Genomic DNA, 12635 nt, shown 5'->3' on the forward strand with positions numbered 1-12635 from the left:
GCAGTTCATTACAGTATTATCAACAGAACCACAAGAAAGTATGCTGGAAATAGATAAATTACTAATGAATATAACCTTTTATTGTCCCATTAGTCATTTACAGAAGCCTCAGCAGCTTTCACGTCGTGCAAACATGATTTCTAAAGACATCTCACTATCTTACACTGGACAAACTCTGAATGTAACAGTTAACACAATTCAAGACACAACTTTCAGATCTAATATCATGAAGTTTTGTGGACATTAGCTTAAGAGAAAACTGACAGATAACATCACAGACTCGCCTGTGATCGAAAAAATCTGTGTTAACAAAGGGTATAAATATTTCAGAGGCCTTTATGAATTCAGAGGGACATATATACTGTCTAGTACCATCAAAAGGGAACTTCAAAACCGAGTGAGATGGTTATTCGTTTGAAATCATTTTTAAACCATAAGTCAAGGTAGACAGCAAACAATGTGGAGAAACTCTACCTATTTCACAGCAAGTCTGCAATGCTACTTCTCAATAACACTTCTTGCCCTAGAATATGTAACTCTTTCTCAGTGGATGTGTAAAAGAGCCAACAACTGGATTATTCCTATAGAATCCTAGCAAAGAGCCTTCTATTCACATGTAAAATGCTTTGCTGACTTTTCCAGCCTTACATGAATATTTAGCTTCTAAATACCTTGCAGCACCTTGAGCATGACATGTGCAGCAACACTCAACAGATTATTCGATTAAATCATGGGAACATAGCTTAGGTAAGTTGAAAGACGACTGGAGATACCAATACGAGTATACAACATGCTTCGTTGTAAATGAACACTGTTGTGAACTGTAAAATGATGCACTCCGAAATATGTATGGTAAACACAAAATCCATGTTCAAATTGAAGGCATGTCCGGTCACTTGAAAACAAGACTTCATAAGAACTCAATATAAAAATAATGCGCTTTCAAGAATTTATGAAGCAAATAACAAATCCAAAAACAGCACAACAAAAATGCCTAAACATAACCAAAGCCACAGAACAATTAGGTGTTCATGAGCTTGTCAAAAAGATGGCAGTAGGATTACCGGGAGATGGAGGATTTTGTTTTAGCACAGCAGTAAGAGATCCGGCCTTGGCACAAGCATCTTCATTTTGATACGACAAAATCTCCACATGCTCAAGCCCAAGCTGCCTCTTGATCAAATCCAAGTTCTCTGAAAGGACCTTCATCTCGCCAAAAGGAAGCTTTAACTCCAAGGCTTGAGGGCCTAGCTTAACAGCCTCATCTTTCTTGAACCTCAAGAATGGCATGCATTGCTTCTGGATTTGTTTGAAATTGGTAGCCTGCCCAATCTCACTCGTTTGCAATGCTGACATTATTTCACTGTCTTCAGCAAATTTGCGAGTACTTGAGTCAAATTTGCTTTGAAGTATTTTCAAGCACGCTTCCTTCCATCCATCATATGTTTCATTTACATAAATCAAGCCAGTTAATTGCTTGTCCTCTGTAAGTTGTTGTACAGGGGCACCTTTCTTGCTAGCCTTCTTTGAACCCATAATTTGCTTCTGGAGGAGCTTTCTCATCAGCACTATTGAATCTTGTAAGTATTTGTTGGCACTTTTAAGGGTATCATCAGGTGCCTCAGCAACAGGCCAGCCAGCTTTTATTGCAAAGCCTTCCTTCTTCAAAAGCTCCCTCCAAATATGCTCTCCGTAATGTGGACAAATCGGGGTAATAAGTCGTGTCTGAATATCCATAAAACGCATCACCAAAGCCCTGTTCATGCCACCAGCCCCACAAGAGAACCTATACTCATCCCTAGCAGCTTGCAAGTCGTAAAACCCAGTCTTAAGAGCATCCCGGAACATGTAAGTCTGGTAGTGTTTCTCAGTCTCCTTTACTGCCAAATTAATCTCATTTTCAAACACTCGATCAGCATAAGTAGATGGCTCACCTGATCTTAGAGCTGCATCAGCAGCAAGAACTTCTTCCATCCATGAGATCTCTTTTGTCAGACGCAGGATCGCTGCATTTGCAGTTTCAAAAACAAAATTTGCATCATCAACACCATCACCAGCATCAGCTAGAGCAAAACGTGTGGCATCTGCGGAGAATTCTTCAATGGCCTGGCGTAACGTCCTGAAGTTCCCAGTGGACTTGGACATCTTCTCAGCATTTAGTAAAATGTGTCCATTACATCTGAACCCACGAGGCCAGTGGTGCTTATCCATAATTGCTGTGTGATTATAAATACTAAATGTCAGATGGTTCTGGATAAGGTCTTTGCCAGACACGCGGAGATCTAAAGGATACCAATAATCGAACTCTCGCTTCATCTGGCTAAGCAAATTCGGATCAATATCCGATGACTCTGGATACGGACCACCACAAAACAGGTAATCCCAGATACTATCGGACAGTTGTTCTGGTTTTATCAAACTGGTATCAGATCCGTACATGTCTCCATTTTGCAAAAAATGGACAACGGTGTAATAAGCCATGTATATGGTTGAATCGGAGAGGGATTCCACAAGGTACTGCTCGTCCCAAGGGATGCGAGTGCCAAGGCCAAACGACCTTGAGCAGGCCCACTGATTAAGCCAACCTAATGTGTGCTCAAAACCATGACGTGTCTCATCAGCGTAGCAATTCATGTTATCCAAGCACTCCTTAGCTAGTTCCTTCCATTCAGATTCACCATATGTGATGTACCACTGGTCTGTCAAAGCCACAACACATTCATCACCTGATCTAGACATGACCTTTTTCTCAGGTTCACTATACATAATGGCTTCACCCGCTTCTAAAAGCTTTCGTCTGACTTTTGGCTTGGCATCCTGGACCTTCTGCCCTTTAAATTCACCAACAATCATTGACCCTTCTGTGAACCCCTTCAAATAAGTTAACCGCTTAGCTTCCGCAAGCTTGTCCTTTTCGTTTTGGCTTCTGATCTTCAAATCAGTGCATACCTTCTCAGCAGGCTTATCTCCGAAACCAGGAATATCAATGATGGGTATGATCTCAAAGGGAAGAATCCATTCATCTTTCACACCAAATTTCTCACGTAGAGCTGGTTTTGCCTTCAAATCATGCAGGGCCATATAATCATCAGGTGCATCACTAGGGACACTGGTTACTATCCCAGTACCTTTATCTGTCAAGATAGTTAACATTGGAAGAGTGTAAATAATTTCGTTTTGTGCAAGAGGAGACTTCAAAGGCAAACCAATCAAGTCATAACCAGTAAGCTCTGCTAAGCAAGTTGGCTTTTCTGGGACCCTTGAGTAGTTCTGATATGCAAGGTTAAGAGCTGCCCTCTCTGTGACTACATAAACATCCGTCTCATTAATTTCAAAGGCCCCGTATTTCCCTTCAGGCAATACCCACGCATTTGTTTGGCCATACATTGTCTCTGGCCTCAATGTTGCAGCAGCCAAATATACTTTCCTCCCCTCTAAACTGCTCAACTTCGCAGGAAACGGAGGAACAACTTCCATCTTTATTATTGTGTATTCTTGAGGCTGGACCCCTTCACCAGAAGCCCTGTCATGGTCTGCACATGGTTGTCCATCTAGTGGAGAGAAGATTGCGTATCTTTTATCTTTCACGATCTTACCAGCTGCTTTGAGCTTCCTCATTTGCCACCTCACAAAAGAATCAAAGTACGGATTAATATCTGTGGTGACAAAAGAACGCCTCCAGTCAACACCCAAGCCGAAAACTTTAAGGTCCTCAACTGCCAAGGGCGGAAAATAGGTCAGCCATTTATATGGGTCCTGAAACTTTGAGATTTCTTCATCTGAAAGGCCAAAACTTCGCATGATCTCCCACTGGTACAGTTGTGTGCCAGTCTTGGCTGCAACCTTGGACTTCTTACCCTTGAACTTATCAGGAGGTGGCTGTGATCCTGCATTTGCGTCTATTTGTTCGGATGGCTGGCTAACTTCCTCTTTCACTGCAGAAGGAAACTCAGGTGGATTTCCAAACTGTTGAATTTCTCTTGCAAGTTTATCCGCTGCAGCCTTGATGGGCATACCGGTGCAGTGGAAACCAAAAGGAAAGAGTACATTGGCTCCTCTCAGTCTATGGTAAGCTGCAGCAAATTCTACCTTGGAAAGTGAAAATGCATGTCCTAGATGCAAATAGCCATTCATATATGGAAATGGAAAGTTCCCAAAGAACTTTTCTCCATCGCCAGGAGGCTTCTCTCCGGGCTTAGCCACAAATACATCACTCTGATCCCACCAAATACGAACCTTTGACTCTATCTCAAGCAGACGATCTCTCCTAGCAAAGCTTTTACCACCATCAGCCATGTTGCAGAAACTGTTTTTTAGAGAGAGAGAACATCAGTGGTAGTTGCAGAGACATAAATGAATATAGGAAAGGTTCTTGCCCTCTGATATGAGTTGCATCCCCTTAAGCATTATAAAACCTCTGACTTCAGGATTCATATGACTCGCAACTACTTAAGGTAACTGTCCAAGTTGACAAATTGATATGAAAGGCAACAACAATGTTTAGATGACCAATTAGCCAAAAATTTGGAACAGTACGTAATAGTAAAATTGTATTGGAGAGAGTGAACTTGTATAAACACTATGCTGATTCTACAAACACCAAATATTCTCTCTCCTACAAATAAGTAACATTTTGTCTCTGGAGACCATAACTGGACCATTATTCTTTATAAAAATATATTGGAAAAACTTACTAAAAAACAGTACAATGAAAGATTGTACTTACACAATATAACAAAAATAAATTTATGTTGTAATTCAAGGAATTTATTTAGACACAGCGGTTAAAGTTTGACATAGAAGCAAAAATTATTTTTGCAAATAAAGAGAGGCAAAGACATCATAGTAAAAAGCACTACGCTCAGCATGCACAGCGTAAAAAAAAGGTCAAGAGTGTAGAAGCAATTACACTTGCTATTCAGCCACTAATAAATTAGAAAACTGCAAAGTTCCAAAATCTGGTTTTGTAGAAGAAAAATATAGGTAACCCTAAAGTTAGATCACATGCTCACCAAATTAACACAAAGAACAGAAGAGTATTAAGAAACCAACAAGGTCAAACAACTTTTGTTACAGAAGAATGATTATACCCCAATCAAGTATCATAAACAATCAAACACAAGTCCTGATCTACACTGCTTTGATCTACAATGACTGAAGTCATGCAAACAGACTATTAACATAAGTGAAAATATACTAGAATTGTCATGTTAGCCAGTGCAAACTGAATCTCTTTGGGTAATCAACAAAAGACTGCACATAAATCAGCAAATCAAGGAATGTACAAGTCAAGAGGATGCAATGAGTGACATGGCACCAAATGAGAACAAAGGAGAAATCCTATATTTACAACCAGCATGCAAAGTACAGGGTTAAAGAAAAAAGATAAATATAGAAGATGCTATATTATGTGTGGGCCCACTTGGCTCGATAAGGGAAGCAAATATATATCAATTATATGATTCAATATCCAATAAAAAATAGAAGAAAACAAGGATACATATGGATAACTGTCTACCACAAATGGAATTTTAACATAGGGTTCACAAATTTGTTTTAAAACAACAGTTGTTTATGACCATTCAAGACATGAAATTAGAATTGATTCATCATCCAGTTGGAAATGAAAAATCTATACCTTTGAGAAAACTGAAGTCGGTTTGTCAAGTAGTTTCTCAAACAATTCCTGAAAGATCATACATTGAAATTATTTTAAAAAGAACAATCACCAAAATGGGGAGAGGGGCAAATTTTTAGCACATAATAAGGCAACAATCAAGGCGAAGTGATACTAATTACAAGGGAAGTAAATATTTTTAAGTTTTTCACCCCTAAGATAAGCTTCATGGAGATTGAGAATGGCTGTATGATCCATATTAAATTTGAAAGTGGATAAAGCGAGGACAAAAGGCATAAAAAGAAGTGGGGTGCAGAAAAAAAGAAGTTCATGGGATGAAGAGATAGGAAGAAGGATAAATAAGTTTTAAGTGTTTAACTTAGAAAGTTTCAAATAAAAGTGTGAAGTTGTTTCATTAAATCTTCATTCAAAACCGCTCCAACATCAGCAATCAATGCAAATTATGTCTAAAACCAAACTTAGTAACCACCAAGCTAAAATGATCATTTTAACATTTCAATGTCATTCATTTTAGTTATTATTTCTCCAATATCAGCAACCAACGGACTGACGTCCAATACAAAACCTACTAGCTTAAAAATACCCATCGAAAATGTCTGCAATTATTTCTCACACTAAAAACCATTCAAACTCGTATTGTCTTGACAACTCTTTCCCCAACGCCCGGCAAGAAAGATCAAAAGACCAAGTGTAAACAATAGCTGTAGAAAAATAAAGGAGAACTGAAGGAACTGAGAAGTGAGAAAAAAGAAGGTGACAAGGAAGAAGATGATGGGTAATTTACCAGGAAGAATTTAAACCCAAAGTCATGAGATATTCCTAGAATTTTGAAATTTCTCCATCCTTATACCAGGATTACCAGCAACTGGAGGACATGGATACTCTGCAAACCAAAGTTATTCTTAGTTAGACACACACCGTTGGTATGACCAATACGAGTTAGTTTTTTACTTCTATTTACTTAGTTCTCTCGTTCACCCTATCCGCCAATGTCCCTCCACATAACATATGTTTGTTTTCTGTCTCTCCATGAAAACTAGAAATCCAAATATAACCGCACCCGAACTACAGCATTCTTAAACAATGTACGAAACAACCAAAGAGGAAATCATTGTCTATATGAAAAACTAACAGATGCATCCTTGGGCAAACTGACAAATACAGAACATCAAAATTAACCACGCTAAATAACCATGACTAACAATAGTACAATACCAACCATAATAAGAGTGCCTCCTACAGCACCTAGACATAAAGGATTACATATAAATATATAAGTGATAGAAACATCAGAGCAGGTAGTATTCACAGATAAGACTTGATAAAACAAGAAATCTACAGATACTGAGATACCAACTGTCGCACCCAACTTTATCAGAACATTATCAACTTTCTTCCTCCTATCTCCACCTTTCCCATTTCAGAAAAACAAATTAAGCCACCTAACAACAAGTAAAAACCTAACTCTATGGAAATGTTTTTTTTAGAACCTTAGATTTAAAAGTGCAAGTTCTGGAAACTCCAAGACGCGGAACATATCTGTAATATATCACTAGCAGAAAATGCAGCCAAAATAGTGCCAAACACTGCACAAAGTAATTCTGAGAACTGGTATCAAATATAATAAACCATTCCAACACAAATTCAAACAGCTTAAAAAGTTCCATTCCCTTTTCCACCATAGTAACACGGCAGCACTAAGCAGGAATTTAAAATACGAAACGATGGAAGACTAACTGTATAGATAAATAAACCGGTCTCCTTTATCTCCTCCCACTACACCAAACAAACCCACCTTTACTAAACTTGACCACACAAACAGGCCCGTTCCTGATCCAGGGTAGGAGGGGAGCCCCCTGAGCGGCTGAGCCCAAGAGAAAAAGCCCATTTTCATAACTTTCCATCTTAACATATAAGTTATAAACAAAAGCTAGTCAAATTAGGCTGAATTGTTGAGGTGGTTCAATGGTATTGAGGCCTTGTTAATCATCAAACTTCTTAAGCGATCAGGGCTTCGAATCTAACCCAAGACACTATCTTCTCATGAACAAAACAACGGGCACCACCACCTACGTTTCCTCAAGCTCCAGAATTCAAATCAAAATATAAGTTGCCCTAATTCTTATTCAATTAAACTCATAAACTAAATATAAAACTAAACTACACTCTATTGTTGCCCTTAAATTGTTGCCCTTTGCTACCTCCTTAAAAATAAACAAATCAGCCCCCGAAACTAATATTTAATAAAAAACAAATTGAAAAAAAAGATAATTTGATTTTTCAACTACAATTATGAAGTGGATATAATTAGACAGAAAGCAAATACAAAGAACGCAACAGAACATATTTAGCAACAAGAGTTCATCATTTGAAACATCATCTCAGAAAACAGAATGAATTAAACCCTTTTAGAATATATAAAAATACAAATACAAATACAATAAACAGAAGAAGAAGAAAAAAAAAAATCGATACAAAATAGAAAAGTGGAGAAAATAGATGAGGGAAACAAGCTAATACAGTGTCGTCAACACCGAGAATAACAGCGGCAAAGAAGGAGATGTCAGCGGCGCCGACGACTAGAGGTGGTGATACAACTAGAAGATGCTGGTTTTGTGGAGAGAATAGTTATGATTTTAAGAGAAGGCACCAAAGAGAATCTTAGACACGGTATTAAACAACCAAAAAGAAAATCCTTCACCGTGTGTAGTATTTTATTTTGATGATTTGATCACAATTAGTTGTATAAATCAAGCAATGGAAACCTACTATTCATCAATAACTTTAAACTTTGTTACAGAATTCTTAAGGGCATTGAAAACCTCTAATAAACCCTATATGACAGTAGAATTCGAAAAAATCGGAGTAGGGAAATGCTGAGAGAATTTCAATAACAGGTACCTTTACACGGTTGCAACGACGGGGGATCGCCGGCGAATCTGGTAGGAGAGAGGGGGAGTGGCGGCGGTAATGGATGCTCGAAGGAGAGGGAGTGTGGTTTGCGAATGAGGATGGGGTGGTATTAAGGCCATGTTTGGTTCATTATTAGTAAAGAAAGAGAAGGGAAAGTAAGGGAAGAGAAAAGAAAGAAAAGGTAAATGACAGCTTTTAATTTTTGCTTTTCTCTCAAATTCCTCCACTTTGGGAGTAAAGGGAACTGAAATTTTTATAAATGACTGTCATTTCCTTTTCTATGTCATTTATCTTACCAAATATGGAAACATAAAAAAATCATTTTATTTTCTTTCATTTCCCATTAAATCATATGTCACTTATCTAACCAAACGTAGGAGCATCTCGATTTTATATTTTATTACGAAAATGTGACTACACTAATCTACACCATTCTTAAACTCCAAGTTAAGAAATGTCATCTCCTCGGTCGCTTCCTATATAATAACATGACCTACTATTTGTTAGTCACATATTTTAATCGCTTTATCACAACTCATGTTGTTGTTTCTTATACGTTCAAAATTAGTTCAAAACTATATTAAGTTAATATAATTAGAAAAATAATATGAATTTGTTAATAGTCTCACGTCACTAATTAGTCATTACTTTTACGAGTTACTAATCTTTACATGAACAATTTATAAAAGCATATTCAAAGTAAGATATATCTTTATTCTATAAGGTGGTGTTTGGTAAGTTGTATTTGATTTGAAATTCTTGAATTAAAATCTGGAATTGAAATGCTAAAATTGAATTCCAAATCAAGTGTTTGGGAAACACAAAAAATTTGAATTTTAGAATTTCAATTCTACTATGTGTTTGGGAAGTAGATGGAATTCAATTCAAAAATATAAAAACTTAAGTCGTTTTTCCCATCTAACCAACTAAAAGGCTTACATAAATTTACCAAATTGTTATATAGCGTTAAAAAATACTTGTAATTACAAATTTTTAATATTTTTTTTTGCTCACTTACAAATTAATTATTCACAGAAGCTGAAAATTGGCAAATAAGGCAGAAAAGTAAAATTAAAGTTCAATAAGAAAAGAATCACATAAACAGAAATTTCAATCAGAAAATGAAAATCAGGATCTTCCAATATTTGACGTTCAACAAAAAATAAGATCGATCAGAATACCTAATTCTCAAAGAAGAAGAAAAAACTTAGATTTAGAATTATGATCTCAAAATTTATAGTCGGTCTTCATAGAATCTGAAGTCTGGAAGAATTTTTCGCTGCCGAAACTTCAAAACAATTTGTGAAACAGCCACCTTGAGCTTTTGGCTTCCTTCAATGGTGAGGGAATGGCGACCGTATCGAGAGATGAACGAGCAACAGTACGGCAGTGGTGTTGGAGAACGGAAAGTGAGTGGTAGTGGCCTGGTGGTTGAGGCGGCGATGGAGGAGAGAGAGTCAGCTAGGGAGAGGAGAAAGGAACGAGCTATGAGGAGTGATAATTACTGGATGTTGGGAGGAGAGAGAAAGAGCTACAAATCTTTAGGGGAAGCCAAGAGAGTGGAGTAATTTCAAATGACAGCCTACCATCTTGCATTTCCAATTACTTATTTTTGGGCTTTTTATAAATAGGTATGGAATTGGGCCAATTCCATCATTTTAAATTCCATGGTTCCCAAACAATACATTTGACCAATTCCAGAATTTCATCCGAACACAGCATAAGGGAAGAGCTGGGGGCATTTCAGTAATTACACTTTTGGTGTCCCTATATCTAAAAGACCAAACTACCCTCCACACTTTTACAATTTCATTTAACTCAAAATTTGATTATTTATTGATTTAAAAAGCTAATTAGTTATTGATTTAAAAAGCTGAATAATTATTCATTTTAAAAACTGGAAATTTGTTAAATAAGGAAAATTCATTTTAAAATTTGATTTAGCGTTAATTAACTCAGGGTTATGAGCTATCAAAAAGGAAAAACATCATGTTGCGGTTATTTAGTCAACAATCACTCAATCAATTAACCCCTCCGATCATATATAATTCGTCACTTCTATTTTCGTCAATATGTTCTCTCCTTCCTTGGTAACTTCCTCTGTTTTCTCCCAAATCAATTCTTCAGAACCTAAATATTCACTTTCTATCTCATCAAATACAATATTTTACAGGAAAACCCCAATTCAATATCAACAATTTTCACATTATTGGTTGATCAGAGTTTGCAAAAGCAAGGTTAGTTTTTTTAAAATTCTACAATTCGAGTTGTTGAACCCAAAAAAACCCTAAACTCTAGATATATTCCCTATCATAACGACTACTGAAATTGTTGTAATCAATCACTTCAATCATCTCGCTGTTAATTTTTCTTTCTTTTCGATGGCAGTTGTCCCCTCAAGTCGTTCATAATCAAGAAGAAGCTCGCGAAGAAGATGAGGCAGAATTGCCCCATCCTGTACCAGATGCGTATGCGCACCGACAACACTATCTTTTATAATTTCTCCCTTAATTAGTCTTTTTTTTCCTGATTCTTATTAGTTGATTTGTGTGAATGTTCACTCATATGTTGATTTTATTTTGAAATTTGAAGGTACAATGCGAAGCGCAGGCATTAGCGCCAAGCTCGGGTTCTTAGGTGTTTCCAATTTCTAGAGTATTTTGTTTTTCAATTTCAGTAGTAGTATTTTGTTTTTTCTGATTCAAACTTTTCTTGCTAATTTGTCAAACATGTTCTTTAGTTTTCAATTTTTTCTTGATAATTTGCTAAACCCTAAAAGAATCTTTACAATTCAAATGGTTAATGTAAAGGTTGAATATTTCTTGATTTTCATTTAAATAATGTGTTTTATAGGGGAATTTCTGACGAAGAAGGAAAAAGACTGTGATGGGAAGAACTCATTAATAGAGGTAGTACAATCAGAAATATATATGGAGAAAAAGAAGAAGAAGAAGAAGAAGAAGAAGAAGAAGAAGAAGATTAGGGAAGTGATCATTGCTTCGCAGATCATTCGACGCCGGAAACTCGAATTCGATGTTAGAATAGATATTATGATGGAAGAACAAATCATGGGTATAATGCGTTTTTACAGGGATTCTAGTTATGTTGATCATTGGAAGTGCATTTTTCAATATTTTTGCATTTTCTTAAAGTCGAGCAGGTAAGATTTGGGTTTAACACTTGAACAACAATATAATGGCATGTCAAACACCTTGACCCAATTGGCAGCACCTTTATGTAAATGTCCATATAACATTACTCCGTATAAGTTATCTGATTTTCTGGGCGATACATTGCAATACTCGTATGTCCTGTATTTTGCTAAATATTTTCCATTATGATTCTAGTTGTCATATATGTTACATTATTGTAGTAAATTTTTATTGGCCTACTTCTAAATTGTGAACAGGGCCTCCATATCGTCGGAGACGACCCTGATAATAAAATCATGATATTTTATTAAACATATCTTAAACAATGCTTAAAACTTTGCTTCTAATTTTTATCATTGCCACTTGCAACTTTTCATGGACCCAAAAACAATGAGTATTCATAAGTATAGGGATATGCATGCATATGTTAGTTGATAAGTGTAACTTTTAATCACTCATCCAAATTTCATTCTCTATAATACTATATTTTTCTATGGTAGAACCTCAATGTTGACGGGTTTTAATGTTTCATCATTATATTCATTTTCTTACAACTTTTTGTAAAAATCGTCTTGCATTAAACAATTATGCTATGTAATAAGTAGCTCTCTTTTTACTCGTCTAACATAATATTAAGGATGCTATAACACCTAAGTTAGTTTTGATTACGTTCACCTTATTTTCAGAAAAAATAAGTTCAAATAAGTTAAGGTAAGATAAGATAAGTTTGAAAAATAAGAGCTATACAAGTTCAATTAATTTCTAAAATAAGTTTTGATAAGTTATAACAAGTCCAGATAAATTTAGTCATAAAAATACGTGAAAATCGGGTAAATAAAACGCACTATATGTGTTTAAATAGCATGTCATAATATTAGTTGCATTTGTTTTACTCAAAAAGTAGTTTTATGTAGCATGAACTAGATCTCAAA

At 36.1% G+C, this 12635-nt stretch overlaps 1 protein-coding gene and 1 long non-coding RNA gene across 6 annotated transcripts; one reads left to right on the plus strand and one right to left on the minus strand.

Annotated features, from left to right (window-relative positions):
- Positions 1-846: 846 nt before the first annotated feature.
- On the minus strand, positions 847-10132 carry LOC110787285 (leucine--tRNA ligase, cytoplasmic). Of its 5 annotated transcripts, none has more exons than XM_021991885.2 (4): positions 9733-10132; positions 6423-6521; positions 5639-5686; positions 847-4306 (listed from the first exon to the last, which is right to left on the minus strand). In XM_021991885.2, exons 2-4 carry the CDS (start codon positions 6446-6448, stop codon positions 1030-1032), a joined length of 3351 nt encoding a protein of 1116 aa, XP_021847577.2. In that variant the 5' UTR covers positions 6449-6521; positions 9733-10132; the 3' UTR covers positions 847-1029. The 5 variants fall into 5 exon arrangements, with proteins under 5 accessions (XP_021847577.2, XP_021847576.2, XP_021847579.2 ...); XM_021991884.2 differs by lacking the exon at positions 9733-10132 and adding an exon at positions 8540-9235; XM_021991887.2 differs by lacking the exon at positions 6423-6521.
- A 517-nt stretch (positions 10133-10649) lies between these two features.
- Positions 10650-11187, plus strand: LOC130462123 (uncharacterized). Its single transcript, XR_008922265.1, has 3 exons — positions 10650-10788; positions 10940-11019; positions 11144-11187. It is a non-coding gene; the product is annotated as an uncharacterized lncRNA (long non-coding RNA).
- Positions 11188-12635: the final 1448 nt, after the last annotated feature.

The sequence above is a fragment of the Spinacia oleracea genome, chromosome 5 (genome assembly GCF_020520425.1).
Source record: "Spinacia oleracea cultivar Varoflay chromosome 5, BTI_SOV_V1, whole genome shotgun sequence".
NCBI lineage: Eukaryota > Viridiplantae > Streptophyta > Magnoliopsida > Caryophyllales > Amaranthaceae > Spinacia > Spinacia oleracea.

What these genes read in the sequence shown, in the direction of transcription:
- LOC110787285 (XM_021991885.2), bottom strand. Translation starts at nt 6,448, where the DNA reads ATGACTTTGGGTTTAAATTCTTCCTG. An exon ending in TTGGGTTTAAATTCTTCCTG is followed by an intron (nt 5,687 to 6,422) that starts GTAAATTACCCA and finishes ATGATCTTTCAG; the next exon opens with GAATTGTTTGAGAAACTACT. An exon ending in CGACTTCAGTTTTCTCAAAG is followed by an intron (nt 4,307 to 5,638) that starts GTATAGATTTTT and finishes TCTAAAAAACAG; the next exon opens with TTTCTGCAACATGGCTGATG.